Here is a 26,648-nt window from a genome sequence, read left to right on the forward strand (position 1 = left end):
TATATATATATATATATATATATATATATATATATATATATATATATATATATATTCTTCAAATATGACACATTGTCGTTGCGTTAGTAACATGTTCAATATTTATTTCCTAAATTTAGTCAAGAGACTTTGCAAAGGCTTATGTATATTGCTGTTTCTAATGAATAATAAATATTCTGTCATTTTTGTGAACCGTTACATAGACGCATTCCTATTGCTGCTTTTGCGTATAGTTAAAGGACAGAAACAAATGTGGTCTTCATAACGGGCTTCTCAAGAAGCAAGAGCCCGTGCCAACTTAAACGGTCAGAAGTGAGGCCTCTTTTTTCATTACCATACACCGTGTTAGTAACCCATCTATCGGACGGAGCTTTCTATAAGATAGTTACTGAATTACCCAGGAACTTGTTAACGCTGTTAGGGAAGGCTTCATTATCATTCCTTTTTTTCAACAGGTTTTTCTTTCCTGAAAATGACTTCCGACAAGTCCTCCGCACCTCTTATGGGGACGGTGACGGAACTGTCAACCAAAGGAGCCTTGACCTCTGCCTGCAGGTAGGTGAATGGCCTTTATCAGTACGTAAAAAAGAAATGCTTTTCATCTCATTTTAATTGGCAACGTGTAAATTTTTTCAGTGTTAATTACTGTGTGATTGTTGTTTTATTAGGATGAGGGTAACTGCGTTCTTTCTCTCATTTACTCTTTCATTTAGTTTGCTTGAACTATTTTACCTTTGATTTTGATGAAAATTCTGTTGAGTAGACACCGAGAGAAACTTAGGAGCGGTGTAATTTAGACAGGTAACGATGTGTAAATAGATTAAATACGGTTCTAATTATTATTTTTTCGCTCACTCATAATTCCCATTTATATTATATCGGCATTTAATGATGTCGACTGGTACTAGTGAGGAAAATGAAGAATTTTCTCTCTGCCCGTACCTCATCTCAATTCTGAGCATGAAAAGGGTTTGCACGACGTCTAATCTCTTTGATGTTGTTACGCCGGTTAAATGAAATAATCAGTCAAGCAGTCAGATGGTTAGCATATCAAGGTCTGTTACCCTCTTTAACACCATGTCGAATTTACTGACTGCATACTGATGGGGACTGGAACGAGAAAGTTAGTGTGCTCTGTAAAACAAGGTATGAAGTAAGAAATAAACTTGACAATAAGTGAATAGTTATTGACAAATCTTTTTGGTTTTTCTTGCAGTGGGGAGGTCTTCAGGAACAGGAGGTTCGCTACGAGACCTTTGACAACGCCGAGCACGTCCATATCTTGCAGAACGCGAATTTTACCAGTTACTTGAAAGAGCTCATCATTGACATAACGAACGAGAATGAGTTAGACTCCCAGAACCTCTTGGGACACGTTGAACTGGAAAAAGCGGAAGAGGAAACTCGGATGGCCTCACTCTTCCGAGAAATGCTTTGGGGTCGGGCCCTCAGCAGAAGCCGTTTTCCCCGCGAGGACGACGGGCAGTGGTCCACAAATCCGTTTTGGTCTCATGGAGATATTTATGGATGAGGAGAAGGGCTCGAGCATTGGAAAATAATCGGTACCTTCCAGGATTTCCCCCCCAAAAATGACAGTATCGTCATTTTTTAAATTCTCATTTTCAACCACTTGCTATTCATAAAAGGTTATGAATAGTCTATTATTTTCTTCTGTTCCCTTCACCAGTGCTCAATACACTTATATCATTATTCGGTCACATACTATTTCCTTCAAGCTTTCATTAACAGTGGGCTGTAGCTGATGTCAACGCTATTTATTAGTTATAATTCAGGTTTGCTTAAAGGGTAGACGCCTTCGTTTCTGTCATCATTTGGCTCTCAGGTCAGTAAAGTAGGCGCAAATATTAAGATCAGAGGGGTCACATCCTCATCACATTCTTGTGGGAATTCAAAACTCACTCTTTTTCATTCGTTTCGATTTGCTTCACTGGTCTTTGGTGTTTCCATCATAAACGCCAACAGATACTCTGCATCTTTTACGTCCATATTAGTCATCTGAAACCTGACCAAGAAACAAATATTGCTATATCATTATTTTCCTGATGGTCCAAGCTTTTTTTTATATAAAGGACAAGAATGAAATAGGAAGATAGATTTAGGAAACTGAAATAACGGAAAATTTAGCATTTGAGGGTACCCATTGTTTATTAATTTGATTCAAGATCAGATTTTGCATTTTGGATGTTTCGTTCTGCAAATATCTCTTCAAGAGCTGGCTGAGGTATTATCATTTCTTCATGATTTTAAATTTCAAGTAAAGTTTAGATTAAGTTTTGATAATATAGCTGGTTATATAAACTTACTTATGACCTTTATTCACTTTCCCTTGACCGTTGAATGTGTTAGAAATAATCGTTTTCTTCTATTTTAATTTAGCACAATACTGATTAGCCTTATTGATCTTCAGAATGTTTGGAATGCTTTTGATAGAAATTGGAATTATTTTCAGTTATTTGATTAAAGATCTACATCAATGGAGCTAAGTATGTCAAATCTGAAAATATTTATATTAGGTATGAAGAAACTAAAAGGGAGAAAATAAAAGCATTAGATGTGATCATTTGTTTCCTGTGAAGTAGCTACTGAGAATTAACGGCCGTTGTCATGACTGTTAACATATGGTTCCGATGAGCATCGAATGTGTTTAAAGATGACAAACTTGGACAATACGGTAGACAGAAAGTATAGATTGTTACTTAATGAGCAAGATTAAATCAATGCTGTTTCGCTGAAACAGAAGAATTAGATATCTGAAGCATTTGTTTTTTCTCATTCTTGGCTGACCTACTTGACCAACAGCATAGGACCATTTAAAGAAATTGAAACCAATATGTTTCTTTTTAGTCACAATGTGAAAGCAGTGTCAACGACATTTCTCAAAAAGAGAACCCCGGGTTCAAATCAAATTACAGTTTCATTTTTGACTGGTCCTCATGATGTTAGTATTAATAGTCATAAAACTTTTCCACTTCAACGATGCAAGATTTCTTTTTTCACGAACAGAATTGTCTACACTCAATTTTTCATTATTGCATTTGATGTATGATTTCTTACTTATTTGTAACAGTGTTTTGATGGTTAATACGTCTTTAAATTGAACTTAATTATAGTAATTTTTCTGTAATCTGTCAAAGAGGAAATGCTTTGGTCATCTGTTACGATGAGTTCTTGGTTGCGTCAAATCGCCCAATGTCTGTAGGATGCTCTTTGTATCTTGAGTTCATAGGTAAACTGCGATGGCTTTGGTATGGAGATGTGTAAGACTCATTCATTACATATCAAGCGTCATTGCATATATGTAGAAATGAATCATTTGTCAATACTTGGAAGAAAACATTTCCTCCATCAAATTTACTCTTAGAAATCTGAATTCAACTTTGACTACCATGTCATCCTTTCCATTAATAATGCAGTAAGGAGAGTAGTCTTTCCTTTTAGTTACCAAAAGAACATTCATAAAAATGGTAGGTTTCAGCTTTAATATAAATATTTTTTATCATAATAGCTTTGACAATATTTACCTTTGTAATAATAAGTTTTAACTGATAATAATGCTTTTAACCTTTTACACTAATAGCGTTGATAACGGTAACTTCTACCTTCCACATTAATAATCTTTATGATAATATAGAATGTAGGCCTAATCTAACATTTTCCAAATCAGGCTTTTTGATGTAAAATGTAGCGTAAAGGTTGTCACAATTTCCTAACGAAGTGGCAGTTCGTTGGGATATTGCGACGACCTTTACTTGGATGAGCTTTGATAATAAACATCAGTATTTTGTCAATAAAGTTGTTCTTATGCTGAAGAATCGTTTCAGTACTTATCCTTAATATTAACACGTAACAAAAAGATAATTACTGTCATTGATGAATATTTCATCCTAGAAGACAAATTTAACATCTGATTACGGTGATAATAATTACGTCCAAAGCATGTGAATTTCTTGATTATTCAATGTCATCATACCTGTTCAACATCACTAAAACTCACAGGTCTGGTCGCTGGGTTTAGGAATACCCACAAAAGAAACGCGAATTTCTATGTAGAGGAAACTTTCAAAGTAACAGTTTGGTTTGCTTACACGTTGCAGTGGTGTAAGTTTGTTTTGGTCATGTAGTTTATACTACCTATCTATAACTTTCAGCAAACCGCCTGTTAACAGCAGGATTGTTTTATGATCAGCAAACTTGAGTAATATAATAGATGTGATATTCACTGGTGGTAGACCAAAGTGTCACGAGGAATATAAAAAAGTCAGCAGAAGATAATGAAAAAATAAGAAGGAAAGCTACTCATAACATATGCTGCAAGAAACATCATTTATATTTGGAGTTAACTGCACGTAATAACAAAAAAAAAAAAGAAAGTTGGTACTTAACTTGGAGTTTCCATTAAAGGAAAACCAGAGTATCACAAGAGACGGTACAAAGTAACCAAGAGAGATAGTTAGGGCAAAGTCTTGCGGCAGCTAGAAAAGGATACTGAAACTGTCACTCATATCAACTGAACAAAACCACCATATATTTGTTATATACCCTGCTATACAAAACAATAAAATAATTATTGAAAAGTACTGTAAAAAAATTATACATCATGAAAATGTGCCACCAACTATCGGAGATAAATTTGTAAATTTCATTTATAAATCCTACTGAATGAATATGGCACACAACTACTGTAGGTGATTAATAAGACATTTTCTAATTTGGGTAAAATTCATATAATTTTTGTTAATGAAAATTGCATATGTGTATGCATAAAACACTGTATATAAAAACACGATAATTTTTTATCATTACATGATCACGACCAAGGTCTACAGATAGATGATAATGAGCAACCTGATTGAAAAATCATTTTTCCGCAGGATGAATCCAGTATAATGGTGACATATATAAATACAATCTGGATTGTCTTTCTTTTTCACTTATTTCTCCCTCAAATATCCAACTCATGCCGGAGAAAGGCTTATTTCTTGAGATAGTCGATGTAGATATTGTCGTAGAAGATCTCAGGTAGATGGCTCGCTATGAAGAGCCTGACCTTGAAGTAGAGATCCATGGCGTTGTACCGCTCCTGAGGGTAGCGCTGAAGGAGGCCTTCAGTGAAGGCGTTGATGACCAAGGACAGATCAGTAAGCTGATGAAAGGGAGAGAGAATGAGGGAACTTTAGGCAACAGAAAATAAGTAAAGTGATAACGTTCCCTAAGCTGAGTTTGGGTTTATTGGTGAGGGATGAGAGAAAAATCATGGCGCTAAAGTAATCGCATTTTCAGAAGCGCATTCACCGTCAGAAACAGTAAAATAAAATCTTCAAATATGTTATTGTGAATAATCTTATAAAGTAATAAGAAATTTAAAATACTTGTCAGTTTGGCGAGAAAAATATGTATGTTCTTGGTGGGGAATCCTCAGTCATGTACCCCCGAAAAACATTTAGATGGCCCTGCATGGGTTGACATAAACTGAGAGTTGTTATAATCCGACCTCCCGTTTCTTTTTTACACGAAATCAATTATCATTTTAAAAGTCCCCTTTTTATCAAGTTATTTCACAAAAGCAAAAGAGAGATAGAAATAAAAAAAAATGACAAATGAGCACAATACATTAAAAATTTGATTCGCGCCATAGTTATCTTCGAGGTAAATACGTACACCGCCAGTGGCATATTTCCTCATGAGTGCCACTCTGGCATTGAAGTGCTCCTCGCCGTAGTCAGATCGCACCTCTTCGCTCATGTTAGACCACATCTTTGCCGCGTCTGATTTGATGCTCTCCTCCGTGAAGATGCTGGTGCCTACGGGCATGACATGAGAAGGTCAGTGGTGAGAAGCACAGTGCCCTTTAACATCATCGGAGAGAGAGAGAGAGGAAGTCAAATCTTGGTGAATAATTTCAGGATCATCACCATTAATTTTTTACATACAATTTTTTTATAAAGGGATAAAGGTTTCAGCTTAATGCATACTTGCAGTTTATATGCTAATTTATAAAGTAAGAATACAGAACCATTTGCGTCAAAGGCTGTTTTCTAATATTCAAATCATCCCTGGCTTAGTATCGAAAGAAAATTATATCCACAGGCTTTGGTGTTCAAATTAACAATATCAGTTAACTGGTCTGATAGCAAAGTCAGACGTGAGGAATAATGATTCACAGATAAAGTAGAGAAAACATATCATCCTAAACTTTATGGACAGATTTCTTCTCACCTGCAATATAATTGCCTGGCTCCACAATAGAGACATGTACACCCCAGGACTTCATTTCATACCTACAGCAGAATAAGATAAATATCAATTTAAAATTAATAATGGGAAAGTCCTTGCTTTTGAACTAAAATAATCTGGCATCCCTTTAGGCTTATTAGTATGTCACTATTAATGACAATATAAGGAAATAATATCCTTAGGATCATTGTCTTATTTTTTTACATACTGCTCGCAAGATCAAGAAATTACACAGGCACAGGGCTAGCTCGGTCTAATTAAAAAAAAAATCTTACTCAGAAATACAGTAACTCTTCTAAACCCCTACTATGACAAATAAGTTGAACAAAAAACATGTTGAATGTAATACAATGTTATAGTTAACTGAAATAATAATTTCAAATTGAGAATTAGCAGCCCATCGTGTCTAACCTTAGAACATCATTGAATCCCTCGACGGCGTATTTCGTGATGACGTAAGGAGAGCGCATAGGCACAGCCATTCTACCTAGACCGCTCGATATGTTAACGACTCGTCCTGAAAGAGTGGAAAATTTAATGTTTATGTCATTATCATTGTTTATGAAACAGATGTATTTCAACTATTATATTTCTATGATAGCAATCTAAAATAACCAGGAAATACTGTACTTCTTGAATGTACCCACATGCATTTGTTTTTATTAAAACTTTCGCGCCTTCTTCTGGTAATTTCATGTAGGCCTATTCAGCGTATTCCGATAGTTTTTTATTTGATCCATCCCAAAAAATATAGCAGAAGGCCAATGCCGTATGTCATAAAGATGCGCAGCTGTTTTATAGTATGAATTACTCAAAGTTTTGCAGTACACTCTCGCTATTAAAAACTGATGTTTGAAACGAAAGAACATTTTAACACGGCCTTCTTTGGCAACGTCAGCAAAATGACATTATTGACAGCTCAGCAACGCTGGGGACTTAATTGATGTGAGGTGCTAAAGAGAGAATTAGGCCTGGTGTGGCCCTCGGGACTCTCATTTACCAATAGAGAGAAGCTTACTCAGGAGCTGAATACCGGGATGTCATTTTATACACAATTAATATGTTGTCACTTTGGAGCATTATGGCGAATAACACAAAACCTTCGTATAGTTATTGTCCAAATTTTCTATAGGTCATAGACACATAATAATGTGTATGGTTTTTAAAATCACATTTCTGAGCTGTTGCTAGTTTAACTTACATTTGAGCCACATAACTGTATTGATTGCGTCATGCTTATTACTAAAACTGCAGAATTACTCCTCATGATAATTGCACGATTTTTCTCATTTTTAAAAGAAACGTTACTTTAGAAATTAATGCAAGTACCACCCTCTGAATCATGGGCTTTGTAATCCATTAAGATTTAAAGGTAATTCATTTAAATGTTATTAGTGGATGTCACATCATCTGAAAAATATTTCTTTAATTCTCTGTACAATCTTTTGAAACAAATAAAAATATGAATGTGGTATGTAAAATCAATACATTAAACGTGGAGTAAAACAATCTTTGTAACGTTTTGGGAAGTCTCAACCAGACCCTCATCTACATTGCGGCTGCCTAAAACTTTCTTTCCCTGTCAGTTAAGTTCAATATCAGGCAAGAAAAATCTCCATTTTGATCTTATTAGGGTCGGAATTTAAAATTTTTTTTTTTTTGCCTAATGATGGAAGTGGTCCTTTGCATTTCAATATTCCGTGAATACTGTCAGTCATTTTAGCAAAGGGCGTGTTATGATTTGTAGGAAGGAGAGTGTCTGGTCTGGCGTAAAATGTGGCTGGTAGCAAATATCATGAGCACCAAATTTAAATGCGAATTATATAAAGTGAGCTTGTTGGCACATGCTACACACGCTGGAACCCCCTACCCTCCCAATCCGCTACCTACCCTGCCCCCAACCGGGGCGGACAAACAGGTTTGCAGGAGGAGGGTGGATGTCTCCCATACACTCCCATTCCCCTACCAACCCCGCCCCCACCTGGGGCAGACAAACCAGTTTGCGGGGGTGGGTGGCTGTGTCATGTTTCCCCTACTGTCACACGGGGGAGGACAAATAAGATCAGATCCCCTCGGATTTTATAATTATAGATTCTCAAACAAACAACTAAAAAAATGAATTTTATAAATGTCAATAGTTGTGTTGAACTTCAGTAATCCATAGCTAAACAACATTTTTCAATTCATCTCAAGATCTGGTCAACAGATCTTGCGCATTCCCTGGCACTGACCTTTGGCTCTCCTGATCATTGGGAGGAAGGCTTGCGTGACGGCGATGACGCCGAAGACGTTGACCTCGGCCATTTTCCTGTAGGTGTCCAGCGACACCCACTCCACCTCTCCGTAAGTGGCCATGCCGGCGTTATTCACAACGCCCCACAGGACCTCTTCGCTTCGCAAAGGCAAGTTTCAAAGACGAGGGGTGCCATCATTGGGAGGAGGGGCAATAATAAAGCAAATATATAAAAAAAAACGTAAATATGATGATGATGATGATGATAATAATAATAATAATAATAATAATAATAATAATAATAATAATAATAATAATAATAATAATAATTATTATTATTATTATTATTATTATTATTATTATTATTATTATTATTATTATTACAAAGGAAGTTCGAAAGCGTACAGGCTTGAAGAAACAATATCAATAAGGATTATGAGTATATTGACAACGGTAATAACTTTAAACAAGTAATAGTAAATATGATAATAAATACGTATATATATGTCCACATATCTGCAAAGTAATTATGGGTGAGAGATAATCTACGTTTAATAAGAAACCACGGTCAGTATATTTTGAGTTTTGGGAATCTGCAAATTTCATCATCTGAGAACCATACTGTGCCTGTGTGTTCTTCGAAACAGGCAAAGAGCGCATGCGTGAAAGGTGATACGTATCCAGATGAATGGTGAGAAAATCATAATAGCTTATAAAACTACCAGCTCTTTAGTTTAGATTCGAGATAAGGGTCGTTTTGTCAGCGGGCTTCGTTCGTGGTGTCTTTGAGAAGACAATGACTTTTGACTTAACACTTTTCGGGTCCCATCTTGACTAAGATATCTGGAGTAACATTTTTGTGTACACAAACCAGTTTAGTGTCATTAACATGTGGTATGGTTTCAGATCTGGTTTCATCATTATGTTCAGCACACATAAAAAAAGATAAAGAAACTTGGGCATAGATATTTAAGTTATCTTCGTAGACCCTTTAGTTTTAAAGCTACACAGACTGAATCTGATATAACCTTCCAATCCAGGTGTAAGAAAACATAAATGTTCGTATCAAACCCATCTCTGTGGGTGCCTAAGTTTTCGAAGAACTGAACAATCTATATTGGCACCAGTTTGCCTTCCCTTCTTGTTTAAGATTTTGAGGTAGTTTAACAATGCAGGCAACACACTGGAAAACCCGCGTGGATGCAACATTTCGAAGAATTAGGTTGGTATAATTTATAATTTAAATTGAATTTACAATTAATTATGTATAACTGAGAAAAGATAAATATCATAGTGCAAACGGTAGATATATTTCCGATCCAAATGAGATCACGACTATTAGAAGTCAGTGATAACAGTCATAGGCCTAAACCACATACCATATTGGGTACACAGTTTCGAGATTGATACGAAATACTATCGACTGAGTTATCATCATAATAATAATACAAGTCTTGTGTATCGACAATGAGCCATTCTTGGTAAATTTCTAAACTGATAATATCACTGTCAACGTTTGCCATAGCGTTATCCATGGTCTAAGACCATGGCGTTATCACTATTCTTATCATTCTGATGGGTACCGGTGTTGTCAGAAGAGATACAGACGTATATCTGAGTTTAAATTATCTGTGTGTCTGTGTGTGTTGTGCAGTAGCCTATCTGCCCAACTTGTTATTCATGTACCTATCTGTCCATTGTTTCTCTTCCTCCTCATATTAACATTACTATGTAACTAGAGCATTTCCAAAATGCTAAAAACCTACCATCTTCATCCTCACATGTTGAACAACAAACTTTCAGCAGATAAATTTTCATTAATATTATTGTCATAACCTGAGAGACCCCCTTACCTCCTTCGGGAAGATGACTTCTGACCTCATCGACTGCCTTTTTTATTTGATCCTGCGAAGTGACGTCCAGCTGAAGAACGTGTAAAGTAGGAGACCCAACTTGCCGCAGCTTTCTGGCGCCATCGCTAGAATCAGCGAATAAACATCCCGCAAACACGCGAAGACCCTAAGAAAGAGCAGAGCAATAGTTCTCAATTTCTCAAAACACACCCACACTATTTATTATATACCTGTACAAATAGATTTTCTCTTAAACAGTTTTCATTGAATGCAATTACTTTAGTGACATCAAGAAGTTTCTTCGTAACGTCGGAGTTTTTTGCGATTCTCATGCGTCAGTTTCTACGAACCGGGAAAAGCTCCAACGATATGAAAATACCTGCGAAGAACGTCTTGGTGCCACTAAAGCAATTGCTTTCAGTGAAAATTGCACACACACATGTATATATGAATATGTGTATGTATCTGTCGTAATGAATCTCATTTAATTATCGTTCATCCTTACTTGTGCCTTCACATATACACACGAACGTTTAACATTAATAGTTACTACTGTTCAATATACATACCAGTTTGTTGAGGTGTAATGCCAGAGCTAATCCGAAGCCAGAGTCGCATCCCGTTATCACGACAGCGCGGCCGTCTGTGGGAACCTTTGTAATAAAAGATTGATAAAATGATAAAATTATTCTGAAATGGAAAGATAAAGTTACTGTAACCCCTCAAAAAATATCGAATGTCTGTATTTCATTCTACCGACGGCAAACCTTGTTATCTGGTGTCGCTAAAGCAACTTTATTTCTGTTCATTTTCTACGGGTTAAGAATCATAAATGAGATGCACCTGCATTCTGCACATTTTATAGTACTTGAGATTCACAATTAAATGGAAATAAAATGTTCAAGTATTAAAGAGTCTGGATACTCTTGATGGCTGAGAGCTTTGCCATTGTTTCGGAAACATGTTTTTAGTGAGGCATTTCAGTGGTCTTAGGAGTCAATAAGCAAGTATAATATGTTCTACCTGACTTATTTTTACCTTAAAAACTTGTTTTAGTATTCTTTAATCCATTTCCAGCAGATTAGACACAATATGTAGGCCTACTGATCAGTTTCATTCCTCCAGGCCATCAATTAAAACACTTAATTAAAATACTTCTTTTGTCTCAGAAGTCTTTTAGTAGCAAAGACAACCTCAAGTCTCACCGACGCGACGACTGCTTTTATCGCCAGTCGTCTTCTTGCCATCAGGTCGTCAGTATTATTTCTCCAATTTCTGAAACATAGGGCTCACCTCATCAAGGCTCAGCTTGGACATTTGAACTCTAATGTACTGTGTTTAGGTGCCCAGTACCCCTCTGCGACCTGTACCCCCGTCCCCAAAATAGCCGCATGCTTAAACTGTTCGCAGTGGTTAATATGTGCTCCTCTTTTTCAACCGTCAGGTCATTTCATCAAAAAACGGTTTTGGCAGATCAAGTTAGTTATAGCCAAAAGAAATACATTTATGGGCGCGAGACCACCATCGTAGTGGTGATCTCGATGTCTTTTATTCCCATTTCCTTAGCAACCAGTCTATTAATTTTTCCAAAACTGAATATCTTTACATAATATATGTAACAAGATAGCCTACACATCATTCTGAGGATTAGCCTTTTTTACCATACCTTATTATATCTCATATTACTTATGAAACTTTTATTAATTCTTACTTCGTATACTATACAAACGATCTTTTTTAATTACTGAATCTTTTCGTTCAAATTAGTTCCCTAACATGAAAAAACTCGATTCGTCATTCGTTTCTTAAAATGATTCCGTAAGAAAGCTTCACTTGACTTCCATTATTATCAATACTCTCATATGTATGATGTTTGAGACATTCTTTGCTTGACATTTACATGTTACGGAGTTGATATTTTCAGGACCAAACCAGTACTCCACAGCGAAGAGGAGACAATAACGTATCGACCTCCTGCCTTCCTTAAAATCAGAGTTCATTCAAAATTCTTAATTAACATTATTTTCCCCTCACATACTTTGTTTCTGCATTACCTGCAAAGAAGCCATGATGACGTATAAGATGGCGGTGTTCAACCATAGTATAAAAAATGCAGTCCAGCATCCAACGTCCGATATCGAGGATGCTACAGTTGCCAATAATGCACTGAGAATTCCACATCGCAATATTCGCTCCGTTTTATCCAGATTCCATATGAGAGTCATCCTGAGAAGTCTTCTGTAATATGATACAATATATTTTTTCTCGAGCTGCCTTTGCGACCACTAAATGTAATCTCACAAAGTAATAAGTGTTGCAGAAAATTGTTACACACGTTCACTGAAATAAAATTTGTCTGGCCAAGTCCAGTTAATCTTAACACATGCTGAATGACGTTACAACTTTAAGGAATGAACTTCGGCTTTTATAGAAAAAAAAAATTTCCTTAAGTCTCTAACACCCTGCCATAGCTTTGCAGTCGACTAGTACCGGACAGTTATTCCTGTAGACGTGTCGCCTGGCCCACACAAAATAACTTCGCACTTTGAAAGATCACATTCTCATTGAGATTATGAAATCAATAACAACGGCAGCTTTGGAGATAGCGAGTTCTCTGTGAGTGCTCACGTACTCTCCACACTGAAGAAGCTGGTATTTGTTGCAAGAATAGATTCATGTCAAATATCCCATAAACAAGGCACGCTTTTGTGTTTGCATCGAAAATTCCTTTTTCTTTTCTATCCATGATATTTTGTTGTTGTACACAGCATGAACATATATAACAATTAGCAAAGTAGGGTAGAAGGAAAAGAATCTTTCCATTTTCATTTATTACATTACACAAGGCCGAAAATGCTCAAGAAATTTACTTTTTTTTCTTCTGCCTTACTTTGATAGTAATGCGTTTTTGGGGCAAAGTCTTTCTTTTAAGCAATCCTTATTGAATACTGATGTACATATGGGTTCACTGTTTAAAGATAACTCTTCTCTTTTTCCTTATCTCCTCTTATCTTCAAGGTGGTGACTCTGAAGAAAAGATGAAAATGATTGCCTTGATCTTCCATTTGTTCTCTTCTGCCAACAGCTGTTTCTGTCACTGGGTACAGACAAAAATTAAAGATTAAAACAAGCTGTCGAGTAAATTAAAAACGAACTGAGAAACATCTCAGATCAGGGTTATTCTCGATAATGCCTCAAGACTAGTTCCCCCGAGCTCCGGTACTTTCTTCTGCTGGAGGGAGAACATAGCCAAAAGATAATTGCATATTGAGTGTAGGCTGATGCTGGGCGAAACTCTTAACGTGGGCTTTCATTATGTTTGTATACATTATTGTGTATATTCATGAAATACAATATATATATATATATATATATATATATATATATATATATATATATATATATATATATATATAATAATGCCGTCGCATCAATTGAAGTTACCTTTTTATTTGATAAAATACTGAACTTAACGTTATGACATGTTTACACACACATACACACATATGTATATATATATATATATATATATATATATATATATATATATATATATATATATATATCATACAATAAGTTCAGCATATTACAGTGTAAATACATACAGTAACTGTTCAATTAATGCCACGGCAGATGTATTTCAGAATGAGAAATGGGTAAAAGGATTGTACACATTTTCCCTGACAAAATAAGATATCTTTTTACTTCAATACTATTATGATAATTATATTCTATCTATGCTAAAATTTTGAGGTATCTACATTTTGTATGGATTCTTGTCGTATTGTTTACAAAGTGCCTATTGAACCATATCGAACATCTAATACAGTGGCGAGTACTTCGTCCTTGATAACAATAGCCTTATCTTTTAAGATTACGATTAGCCAGAGTAATGTCACACAGAGAGGATTCTAAAACCATAGTAAGGAATCTTCTTTCTACTGTATTTTCCTTTGAAATGTCATTGGCAATTAAATTAGTACCGTCGGTTTGAATGTTAAAACTACAAACAACGTCAAAAGTCTATAACGCCATTATAATTCATGAAATTACGTAAGCCAAGAAGTTAAACACTACTTCTCCTTACTTATTACCAATGATTAGTTAAGCAATATCGATCAATTGCAATATATTGGAGCTATGAGGAATGTATGTAAATGGTCCTAAATCGTCTCAACAGCGTTAGTCTGTCAGGATATTTAGGAAAGACAGGCAAAGAAGTCAATAAAACCACGTGGCAAGTATATAACTATGACACTTTGAGTATCTGTTCCAGATCACTGAAGCCTTATGAAAAAAAATATATGCATGCATACTCACACTTCCAAATAGTTAGCAAAACGAACATGGTGAAGTATTAATGCAGGGTATTAGTTGTTGAGTGATGTAACGAACCAAGTTATTACTCGCAATTCAACATCCCTCTTATCAAAAGTAACCTGCAGTAGACTTCTCTGAGCATGACAGATTCTCTTTAAAGTTCACTTTACCTCGAACCATATTCTCAGTATAATGCGTTACATTAAGTGTATTTTTATTGTAATCAAAACAGGAGCAATTCGATTATGAGACATAAATTAAAAGAAGAAAAGCTTTTGTGAACGAAATTTATAATTGGAAGCAAAGGAACGTTACCAACAAGACTCTCGGTGCTCAGATCATGCGTTTGGAAAATGGAAATATACAGTTCCAGACGGACGCCATGTTAAGGTCAACAGTATCGCGAAAGAGGTGGGAAACGTGTTTATATATAATATTTCAGCTTGAGGTTTGAGTTTTCCTACTTTGCTGCGCATTAGTATGGCAACTTTATTCATGCATTACTGTTCTGTCTCCAACTGAGGACATATTTTTGTCAAACATGCAATGGACAATCAAGAGGTAACACTAACAACTACTGCAGCGGCATGGTTCCCGCCAGTCGGCGACTAGTATTTGCCGCCTTTTGCTAATGTTTTTGTTTATGTATATGCCTTTTGTATGTGTATTTGGTATTTACTGTCTTTTTCCATGTTTTTAGATCATCCCCAAGGGGCTGGTACTAAACATGGCACCTTACTTTGCACATAAACTGGTACTACCAAAACCACAGGGGGCGGCAGTAGGCTAACAGCTCTTGGATGAACCATTTGGATATGCACTTGACCATCAATACGTAAAGGGCCATGAATGTACCGAAACCAACCATAGGCATAACCTGGGTAGGTTAGGCTAGCTTAGGATGATACTTATGTTCATAATTTTTTTGCACAATTATCATGAATTAGTTCATTTTGTTGAACACTATACATGACTTTGTGAATGCTTGTTCTAATCGGATTTTAGGCTCAGTTTTCTGTAAAAGAAGACTTTGTCTGTCCGTCTGCTCTTAGATCTTAAAAGCTACTGAGGCTAGAGGGCTGCAAATTGGTATGTTGATCATCCACCCTCCAGTCATCAAACATACCAAATTGCAGCCCTCCAGTCTCAGTAGTTTTTATTTCATTTAAGGTTAAAGTTAGCCATAATCGTGCATCTGGCAACGATATAAGACAGGCCGCCACAGTCCCGTGGTTAAAGTTTCAAGGGTCGCGGCTCACACAGCATTATACCAAGACCACCGAAAGATAGATCTGTTTTTGGTGGTCTTGATTACACGATGTACAGAAAACTCGATTGCGCCTTATAAACTTCGACGCAGTTGTTACTTGTTTAGAATCATTTCTTGTGTCTGGGTATAATTTTGTTGCAAATGACTTATTTAAATATTTTCAGAAATTTGAAATGATTTAGTTAATGTTTAGGTAGCAGGCGATCAGTAACTTGCTTGCTCGGAAATACATGCTACCGGGTGTGTAATGTCACCTTCTCTATTTTTATCCTTCTTTTGCAGGCACATATTGGGCATTTAAATAGAGAAATCATCTTCAAATGAGGATGCTATTCAAATTTTTTATCCCTTTGTTGGTTGAAAAACAAACGCACACAAAAAAATTTATTTGGAAAACCGCTTTATGAGATCTCGCATTGAATTTTAAGGGAAATGTAATCGAATAGAATGGAATATAAAATTAAGGCAGAAGGCCAATCGCTGGGACCTATGAGGTCATTCAGTACTGAAAGGGAAATTGAGAGTAAAAAGGTTTTAAAAGTGAAATCAAAACAATTTTGTAGATGACTTACTCGTTCTTGAAGGCTTTTAAAACAGAAAATAAAACCTATAAGATTTTAAAAATAATTCAGAATTAACATTGAAAAAAGAAAAGACTCGGCAGCAGGAGGAAAATCTCGCAGTTGCTCTATGAAACAGTTGTTAGAGATGGTGGAAAGTAAGATGGAAGAAAGAGAATATGAACTAGGGCCAAAGGGACGCTGCAAAAACCTGAAGAAATGCCTACAGTGCACTGATGGCACTTCTCTCCTACGGGGTTGATTTTAGAAATGACTTGCTTGAACCAAATTTACTTCTAAGATTAATTACTCATGCAGTAATTCATCATTTTCGAAACGAAAAATAAAATTTGAACCTTGTTTTTTATAATCCACATGATTATTTATAATCCTTGTGGTTGTATGTGCATTCATTAACATTTAAATGAGACATTGCCAAACCACTGAAGTTCACTGTAGTTGGGCCAAATAGCCAGGACTGATCTGTACTGTGTTAATATAACATAACATGATATATTTCGTTGAATACAACGGCTGCCTTAGCAAAATTTATCTTGTACGTTGTGTTTTCCTGTTTTGCTAATTACTTTTTTCCCTGTGACACACAGGTTGAGTGAACTGTGAAGCCCTGGATGTATATATATCTACTGAGGCTGAAGGCTGCACTTTGCAGATAGTACGTCATAGTAAATTACAAGCAGTTGCTTCGGCTGGGAGCATAAGACGCGGTAAGGTTTTTTTTTTTTTTTTAGCGGAGGTAATGTTTTGACTGAGCATCCAAAGTAATAGTTGGATTTCATGGAAAGGTGCGGATCTTCATTTTTAATGTAATTATTTTACGGGTGCAGAGTGACTCGTAGACCTTGTACTCGTCATTATTTCTAGTTCGTATTTAGTGAATTGGTATGAGACTTGTTTTTAGATTTTTTTTTCGTTGTAACGATATGTTTTGTTTAGGGCAAGTGCAATTATGAATTCTGTTAATGGGTTTCCATACACTGTGCTTTTAAATGTTGTTACACTGAGTAATCGCGTTATTGGAATAGATCCAGGAAAGCATAGTGTCCGCGTTTCCCCAAAGAAGCCGACATGATCTGATAGAAAAAAAAATGATGATCAAAATCAATAATTTTGCAAGTATCTATAGTAACATAATTATTATTGGACGTAGTATTTTTTTTCATAGCGCATTGTGAGAACTGGTGCTACACATTGCATATTGATCAACAAATTACAAGAGCTTGGTGGAAATATTCAAATATATATATATTTTTTTTTTGCGTGAAGTGACCCGTGTGTCTTATGCGCCGAAGTTTCCAGGAAGTAAAGAAAATTTTCAGTTCAGTACTAATGCTGCTGTGTCATAATATATAGTGAAAACATCTTGAAATTCATGTTTATCTTCAGTTGAACGAACGATTTTGGCCAAGGTCAAAAAAAGTAATTCCACTTATGAAATAAAGAACGGAATGCTTGGCCAAATGCCAAGCGCTGGGACCTATGAGGTCATTCAGCGCTGAAAGGGAAATTGATAATAAAAAGATTTTAAAGGTGTAACAGGAGGAAACTGTGACATAGTTGTTAGGGGTGGGTGGAAAGTAAGATGGAAGAAAAAGATTATGAACGGAGGTACAGTAAAAGAAATGAAAGAGGTTGCAGCTAGGGGCCGAAGGGACGCTGCAAAGAACCTTGGTAATGCCTACAGTGCGCGGCGTGAGATGCGCTGATGGCACTACCCTCCTTGCGGGTATAAAATAAAGAACACAGTAATTTTCTTCATAGCATAATCGGACAACAACAAAGCTCCAAACAATTTTAAGGCTCTGCAAAATTGTTATCCTTCTCAGAAGTGTTAGAACGTTCTTCTATGCTGCTGAAGGAGGCGTTTGTAGTAAAGCTGAAATCTATTGGCAAAATCAGTTGTGGTCATCCTTTGTGACAAGACAACAGATAGAAGGCGAGGAAACCAGCTGAGGTTACGACCGACCTTCATGTTTTTTCATAGGCGCACCATCCATCGATACAGAAGTAATTGCCGAAAATGCCCCTTCCCCTTGGACCCATGAACTTATCTCCTGAAGAAGTGGACTATGTTGAATGCTTTTACAATGAACTTGCGCAATGTTCAACTGGAGATGGACGTTGGACGGGCGTTGTCTCTCTCAGGTGGTGAATACTTTGGAGGAAGTGGGAACATTCTAAGTGTGGGATCTCTGTGGGGTGCGCATCGATCCTTCAGATCCTGATGGTTCCGTAGTTGTTGACTACCACAGAGATGAAGAAAAGGGCCGGGGGGGGGGGGAGAACTGTGTTCAAGGACCTGTCTGATTCCCTCGTCAGCTGACTCCAAAGAGCTGCTTGTCGTCGACTTGTTGAGTCTGTACTTGTTCCCTGAGACCTTGGTGAAGGAGCTGGGTGATAAGCTGGCCTTGAAGGCTACTTGAGTGGCGATTTTTAATATGAGAAGCACATCTTGCCAGTGATAGCCATTTAAAAACACATTTGGTGTTATATACTGTTTATTCAAAGATTGTTAGACACGTATGTGTGTCAGAAAAAAAAAACCATGTTTTACTCAAATTTCTGGTGATTACGTATAACTCGAGAACGACCGAGCCATCAAAAGGAAAAGAAAAACATTGTATACTGGCAAATATATATATATATATATATATATATATATATATATATATATATATATATATATATATATATATATATATATATATATATATACACACACACATACATATATATATATATATATATATATATATATATATATATATATATATATATATATATATATATATATATATGTATTTACAAGAAATAACAATATCAATAAAATAAACGAAAAGACATTATTTTGACAGCGACCATCATACACAAGTCAGTATTATGGATGGCCTTGTGTCATTATAGTGTTTCTGTCAAATCAGTAAAGCTCACTAAAGGAATCCATGAAAGAAACATGTAAAGTTAATGTTCATAACGACTTATCAGGTGAATTTGCAGAATATATATATATATATATATATATATATATATATATATATATATATATATATATATATATATATATATATATATATATATATATACTACTGTATATATAATTATATATGTATATCATAATCCTCTCTCTCTCTCTCTCTCTCTCTCTCTCTCTCTCATACAAACACTGCCATAAAATAAAATCAAGGGTTTCTCCCGGGTAGAGTATAAAGTATTACCGATTTGAAGTTTGCCATGACGCTGAGATAACTCGAAAGTCCTTCCTTACATGACTGTTATGTGTGTCTCAGTGCTCATTTTCATTTTTTTTTCTTTTGTAGCGCATTGACTTTGACAGGAAATTCTCCAGGTTCTGGTTGAGGGATGATTGCGCATCTAATAAGATGACTCGGGTTTTATTGTTTACTTACCTGTCTCTCATCTTGTCAGATTGTGAATGGGTTTCCTCTCTGGGGACAACCTGTGCAGACAGCGGGAGTTTAATTTGTATTTCAGCATCGTTATACTTCCATGTTTGTTAGCCAGTTTAGCTTCTAGCCAATATATTATACAGAGCAAACGATCTTTTTACTGTTCAAATCAAACTTTCTCTGGTGTGAATTCATTTTGGCCATTAACACTGATTTTCCGAGATGCTCTGACCAGAGCATTTTCCTACACTTGTCTATCCCGTGCATTTTAAACTTGCAAAATCTAACCGTGATGATTTGTTTACAAATGTGGAAAGTTTTGAAGGGAACGAATGACCCTACTAGACAGAATATTAACATTTCCTAAAAATGGTTTATTTAAATAGAAATTTATGGATTTTTAGTTTTCTGCAAAAGACAACTATTGAGATGGCTTTGTCTGTCCGTCCACCCTGTGATAGCAACCATTGATCATCTAAGTGCATAGTTAACCATTCAACTAACTACTGGAAATAAATAAAACTCTTCAGGAGACATTTATGACACAGACTAAAACTGTTGAAGAACAGGGTGAAAGGTGTTCTCATCTAATAAGAATTTAGCCGTGGCGTAGCTGGCATTCCCACCGGTGGGGGGGGGGGTGGCGGTGAAGATATTTTTGAGGGCGCAAAAAAAATTACACAGAACTAATGTACCAATTCTGTAATTAGTAAAATATACTATTCTCAAATGGATGTATAAATCCATGTGAACGAAGGAAAATAATAGTATTAGTAATTAGTAAACCTGTATTTGAAATTATAGAGCTCAATTATCAATTAATTTTCAAATCTTACTGTAAGCAAATGTATCAAATACTATAAGGGTTAAAGTTTGGCTACAAAGGGAATTTCAACTGGGGGGGCAAGGGGGGGCCAAACATCTGACTGCTCCCCTCCCCCCATAGCGACGCCACTGATGCGAAGATTCAGGAATGCAAATTAGCGGGCACTGTTATTGAATGTCTCATCAACTTATATAATTTATTTTCGGTGTTAAAGGTGACTCATAACAGATCTAAGACAATATAACAGATCTACGAGTCCCAGAGATTCATGGAAACTGAAATATTATTGGAACCGTTAGACTTCACGTTTTCCAGAATCACCGAACACCTACAAACCACAGAAGTTCAGAGGCTTAGGAAAATAACACCGCAGAGACATTTGTTTTAATCTAACAAAAGTTATATAACCTGAAAGACTGAAAGAAAACTTGACCTCCACTGAACGCTAGGGAATCAAATATAGGAAGGCCTTATCTGCCAGTCTTTCTAATGTTAGAATATACAACATTATGAGTAAACATCTCTAAAGATTTGGTTCATAACAGACATTTTATTAGTTACTTGTGATGAAATTTAATTATAATTTTTAACCCTAATAATGCAATTAGTAACGTTCATTTGTGTTATATTTCAGAAATCTTTGGATGATTCGCCCCATCAAGGTGATCAGATGTCTACGATGTTATTTTATGTAAGTATAGAAGCCGGGAGCAGCTGGAGCCTACTCAAACACACGCACACACACACACACACACACACACACACACACACACATACACATATATATATATATATATATATATATATATATATATATATATATATATGTATATATGTGTATATATGTATATATACACACACACACACACACACATACACACATGTATATATATATATATATATATATATATATATATATATATATATATATGCATGCATGTACATATATAATAAACCAGATGTGTATGAAAATTTGTTTTTCCTGTGTGTAACAACGATAGCCCATTGATAATGAATTACACGTTTCCGATTGCTAACGTCCAGCCTTTCTCCTTGGCCCTTCAGAACGGTACATAACGTCCCTAGGGGCAAAACCTGCCGTCTCGACCTTCCCTCCCCCCACCCATTACTGTTATTCTTGAGAAAATTAGTAAACTTTTAAATATATATTTTTTTTATATTTTCATTATTTTTCACGTCACTTAGGAGTGAGCAGTGGTCGTGTTTCAATAGAAATTCTGGAGTAAACGAACTGTTAACTAATATTTAGCCATATTTCATAAGTGAAGAGCAATAGGAATAAAACACATCACACCCATTTTATTCAGCTCCTTCCCGGACCTGGATAAGGATCTCCAGAAAAATCTAAAGCATGATTTCCTGAGGAGGCGTCGTGAAATGATTTTCCCAAATTTTTACTTAATCTTACTGTAAATATTTTCGGCGAATGGATAATCATGCTCAGTGAACTTGTACAACGAAATATTTCATTAAAAGTCTTCATCATTGATAGTTGCTTTAAATTCCTCTTTTGTGTTTCAGCTGAATGATGTGAAAGCAGGCGGATGGATCGACTGTTTTCCCAACTCTTGGTGTTGCGGTTCCGGCAAGACGAGGCCGAGGGTCTGCTCTGTTTTGGTTCAATCTGAAAAGGAGCGGCGAGGGCGACTACACAACTGTCCACGCTTCCTGTCCTGTGTTTCTTGGAGAAAACTGAGTGAGCATTTTGTCATAGTAGTCTTTTTTCATGACATCTCACGTTTCATGATCTATTTTTTGACAACTATCTAAATCGGAATTTTGGGGAACATTTTAAGGTAGGCTACTCTAACGCCACTTGCTTATAGCAAAAACGGATGTACTATTTGTAGGTACAAGGGGCTATCATTGCATCATCTGGACAATTGCAGGAATTTTTAGAAATCAGTGATGCTCGGATCAAGAATGTAACCTATCAGGTATGTTTTTTTTTCTTATAATGTCGTGCGTCTTAGAACTGTTCAAAAGTTTTCTAACTTTTACTGAAACAAATAATTTGACCGAAAAAATATATTATGAATAGAATATATTGTTATTTGTTAGTATGTATATTAGCGTGCTGATACTCCCCATTTGATGTAAATTTCTGTCAATAAATCTGTAATAATAATAATAATAATAATAATAATAATAATAATAATAATAATAATATGGTGCGTCTCCTACGAAGGGCATCCTTCTCCTCCATCCTCTCCAGGCAGTTAATGATGTTCTGCTGCTCGGGAAGTGTTATCGCGCCTATCGCCCTTAACAGGGGCAAACTTCGCCTCCCCCAAGAGAGAGAAACATACATCAATCTAACGACAGATAATAATAATAATAATAATAATAATAATAATAATAATAATAATAATAATAATAATAATGATAGGATTTGACTCTGAAATATTTTCATTGTCTAACGAATTTTTTTACACTTCTAGTTGCCAATGTGTGGATTCACGAATGGGGACAAGAGTTCAGATGGAAATGCACGAACGACCCTCGAGACTGATCATTCGTTTCTGAAGAGGACCCACCAAAACCACCTTCAAGAGAACAATTGAATTACCTTTACTCTTAGTTTTAGATGTTAAGATGAATGATCTTACGGGCCAGTATATTCCCTGTTATGAAGCAAAAAACTTCTTATGGCTGTTGGTAAGGCAGATGAACATGTTAGGCCTACTCTAGACGTATGTAAAGGCGGTATAATTTTAACCAGTAAAATCGGTTTGGTTTTCTAAATACGTGGAAGGTATCAATTTGATTAAAAGAATGTGTACGGATTTTGACCTATATCACTGTTTTACCTTCATAACATTCCTATTATCTTTCTTTGTTTATTCAACCTGCGATTTGTATCGTTCCTTCCTTCAAAATCCTTAAAAAGACAAAGTAATCGTTGAGTTTGTCTTTTATATAAACACGCTAGCCTCACTTACAATGATAGCATAAGAGATTTCAAAAAGGTTTTCTTGGTATTATCAATAGAATTGTTGCTGTTATGTATCATGTTAACATTTCCTTCATGAAGTTATGCTGGCATTGGGGACTGTAGGTATTGTACTGTATTCATTAGCTTCTGACAGAAATGTAAGAAAAATCAAGATTTTGAAGATTTCATGAAATGAGAACAAAAATAATTATGCAATGAGAAAAAGTGAATATCTTGGTTTTTAATCTGAATGTTTGTTATATTTATTTATCACTTTCGCTCTCGACTGGACTAGAAACTTCAATTGGTAAGAAATGTGAAATGTAGAAATAATGCATGACTCTACTGAAGTCATTCTTGCGTGGCAGCTAAAGCACCAAATCCTGTTGCTGCAGTGAATGTCATTTGGTAGGAAACAACCAACTAACAACCTTACAACAATGCTTTTAGCTTTATACTTCATTGTTACGTGGTTATTTTGTAGATGGGGAACTACTCTCATATTACTTTCAAGAAGTCTATTGTCGAGGAGTATACTTTTCCTTTAAGATAGATTTACTGCTGACGAAGTGTCCCTTAGCACGGCGAATCTATAGAAAAATGTCACAATGTACTAACGTTTTAAATGATCCTGGTTACTGAAATGGTTTTCAATAGATGTTCCTTAAGAGTTGGGAAATATAAGTGTATCTCCAACTATAAGGCAGTCCGGACTTAATTAAATATGTTGTTATCGAGGTGCTTATTGTTACTGTAACTGTTATTGCTGTTGTTCTTGTTAGTTATCATTATTATTAACAAAACGAGCTTGTTAGCGCGCGCTATGCGCTCTGGAACGGCGCTGCTTTCTCCCATATTCGGTTTGAAAACCTTCAGAGCATACGCGTATGAAGCGCCCAGGGCTCCACGTATAATTTCATAAATGTGTTTTTATAGATTTCCCGTGCTAACATACGTTTGTATTATGTATGAAAAGTGTTTTTATAGATCCGCAAAGTCAAATAAAAATTTACACCCTCATACACTTACGCCTCATAAATATACAGAGTATTTGCATGATACAATGTATTAAAAAAAGAACAGATTACGTGCACTTGTGCTATATATATATATCTTCTATTGTATGAAAAACATAGCGCGAAACAGAATATACTGAGTTGTCGGTGCCGTTAGTCTTCATTATAAGACAATTGGCATACCTAAGTCATACATGATAATCAGCAAGACTGGCCGTGAATTAAGCTTTCACTATCTCTACGGTGTTTTGGATTATAATCATTACTGTTTTAAGTGCCAAGATTAATAGGTAGCCTAACGACCTTTCCTTAGGACCGAAGGAAATACAAAAAACAATAGGAGAGATAATCGTGAGAAAGGCGAAATCGTGTGCAGATCATGGTCGGGGAATTTTACCTTTTTGCCGTTTTTCTGCAGTCACGATGGCAGCAAGTTGGACATAAGTATACAAAAAGGAATTAAAGTCTTTTTATTCAAATGATGCTCACGAAAGTTTGATAGCTAAACAGATACAGGATCGATACTGCTTACCTCGGAGAGGGTATTCTGTACGTACTGTAGGATTAACAAGAGCCGCAATTTCCTCCAGGTAGAAGAGTCTTCTGTATAGAACTATATTTCCTGTGACTAGGGTAACCAGGGCTATCATCATGACTACAACTGTCCATGGGTTACTCCTACTTTCTGTGACATCTGAAACGAAAGAAAACAATAAAAAATGCGCCGAAGTGTCTTCGGCGCAATCGAATTTTCTGTACAGCCGCTACAGTGTATAGCCTAATCAAGGCCACCGAAAAAGAGATCTATCTTTCGGTGGTCTCGGCATAAAGCTGTATGGGCGGTGGCCCATGAAACTTTAACTACGGCCCGGTGGTGGCCTATCCAGAAGCACGATTATGGCTAACTTTAACCTTAAATAAAATAGAAATCACTGAGGCTAGAGGACTGAAATTTAGTATGTTTGATGACTGGAGGGTGGATGATCAAAATACCAGTTTGCAGCCCTCTAGCCTCAGTAGTTTTTAAGGGGCGCGCTGATCGCCGAAATTGGAGGAATTATCAACTTAGTTTTTTTTACAGTTTTGGACTTGTATATATCTAAATAAACATGTCTTGAAATGTTATTGCTAAAAAAAATTTTTTAAGTGGATTTTTTACATTTTTGTTCACTGCATTTACCGGCATTGAGCGAAAAATTGTCTCAAACATTCTGTATGACCTTATAGGTGGAAGTGAGAAATATACTTTACTTTCCTACTACAATACACATTATCTACGATGAAAACTGGCTCTCTCTCAAAAAAATTAATATCATCAGAGTAAATATTTATCTGTATGAGCGACATTGAGCGACAAATTGTCGTACAATGTCTGTATGATTTGCCAATTCTGGATAGTAGCCTACTGTAGAAAGCAAGAAATTTACTTCATTTACCTACTAAAACTACCCATTTTCTACGATAAGAGCTTGTTCGTTCTCTAAGAAAAAATATCAAAATAATCAAGTAAATATATATCTATGTATCTCGATATTTTGAATTCGTCATAGTCATATCAAATATATACAATGATAACTAGTATACATATAATATTTTATATTTATTGACATATTTTTACTGAGTATTTTCGGAAATATAAAATTATGTAAGTACGTAACAGTTCCAAACAGAGAGTCGAGTTTTACCAATAAACCGTCCGGATTTGTGTGTGGTAACTGTGGTTATGGTACAGTCAATGTCTTAGCTCTTAGGAAGTGCTTTGTGATGCATTTCCTTTTCGGATTTTCTTACCGTGTAGTGCATCCACGCAATTCCATTGCCATAAGTAAAAGAAGCACCGCCTAATGAGAGAGAAATTTTGAACGATTGCGTCTCATAAGTTTGTTACAAGAGAGGGACGAAGCAAACGGGAATTGTCAAGCCTCCATGGG

General features: G+C 35.8%; 2 protein-coding genes and 1 long non-coding RNA gene across 7 annotated transcripts in view; 2 read left to right on the forward strand and 1 right to left on the reverse strand.

The window, feature by feature from the left end:
• The window catches only part of LOC136848489 (lysosomal phospholipase A and acyltransferase-like), a 10,336-nt gene extending 6,503 nt beyond the window's left edge, over positions 1–3,833 (forward strand). The window contains exons 7-8 of the mRNA XM_067120769.1: positions 456–555; positions 1,217–3,833. Of these exons, the coding sequence (XP_066976870.1) occupies positions 456–555; positions 1,217–1,531 (415 nt within the window). The 3' untranslated portion in view covers positions 1,532–3,833. The remainder of the gene's footprint in view (positions 1–455; positions 556–1,216) is intronic.
• Positions 3,834–4,524: 691 nt separating this feature from the next.
• LOC136848500 (D-beta-hydroxybutyrate dehydrogenase, mitochondrial-like) lies at positions 4,525–13,330 on the reverse strand. Of its 4 annotated transcripts, none has more exons than XM_067120776.1 (9): positions 12,832–12,972; positions 12,396–12,579; positions 10,911–10,994; positions 10,342–10,507; positions 8,487–8,642; positions 6,667–6,772; positions 6,238–6,299; positions 5,680–5,822; positions 4,525–5,164 (listed from the first exon to the last, which is right to left on the reverse strand). In XM_067120776.1, exons 2-9 carry the CDS (start codon positions 12,564–12,566, stop codon positions 4,994–4,996), a joined length of 1,059 nt encoding a protein of 352 aa, XP_066976877.1. In that variant the 5' UTR covers positions 12,567–12,579; positions 12,832–12,972; the 3' UTR covers positions 4,525–4,993. The 4 variants fall into 4 exon arrangements, with proteins under 4 accessions (XP_066976877.1, XP_066976883.1, XP_066976888.1 ...); XM_067120782.1 differs by having other exon boundaries at positions 12,801–12,904; XM_067120794.1 differs by lacking the exon at positions 12,832–12,972 and adding an exon at positions 13,232–13,330 and having other exon boundaries at positions 4,722–5,164.
• A 1,630-nt stretch (positions 13,331–14,960) lies between these two features.
• Positions 14,961–24,725, forward strand: LOC136848530 (uncharacterized). Of its 2 annotated transcripts, XR_010856043.1 has the most exons (6): positions 14,961–15,072; positions 17,100–17,219; positions 21,380–21,436; positions 22,288–22,462; positions 22,617–22,703; positions 23,208–24,725. It is a non-coding gene; the product is annotated as an uncharacterized lncRNA (long non-coding RNA). The 2 variants fall into 2 exon arrangements; XR_010856042.1 differs by lacking the exon at positions 22,617–22,703.
• Positions 24,726–26,648: the final 1,923 nt, after the last annotated feature.

The sequence above is a fragment of the Macrobrachium rosenbergii genome, chromosome 2 (assembly GCF_040412425.1).
Source record: "Macrobrachium rosenbergii isolate ZJJX-2024 chromosome 2, ASM4041242v1, whole genome shotgun sequence".
NCBI classification, from domain to species: domain Eukaryota; kingdom Metazoa; phylum Arthropoda; class Malacostraca; order Decapoda; family Palaemonidae; genus Macrobrachium; species Macrobrachium rosenbergii.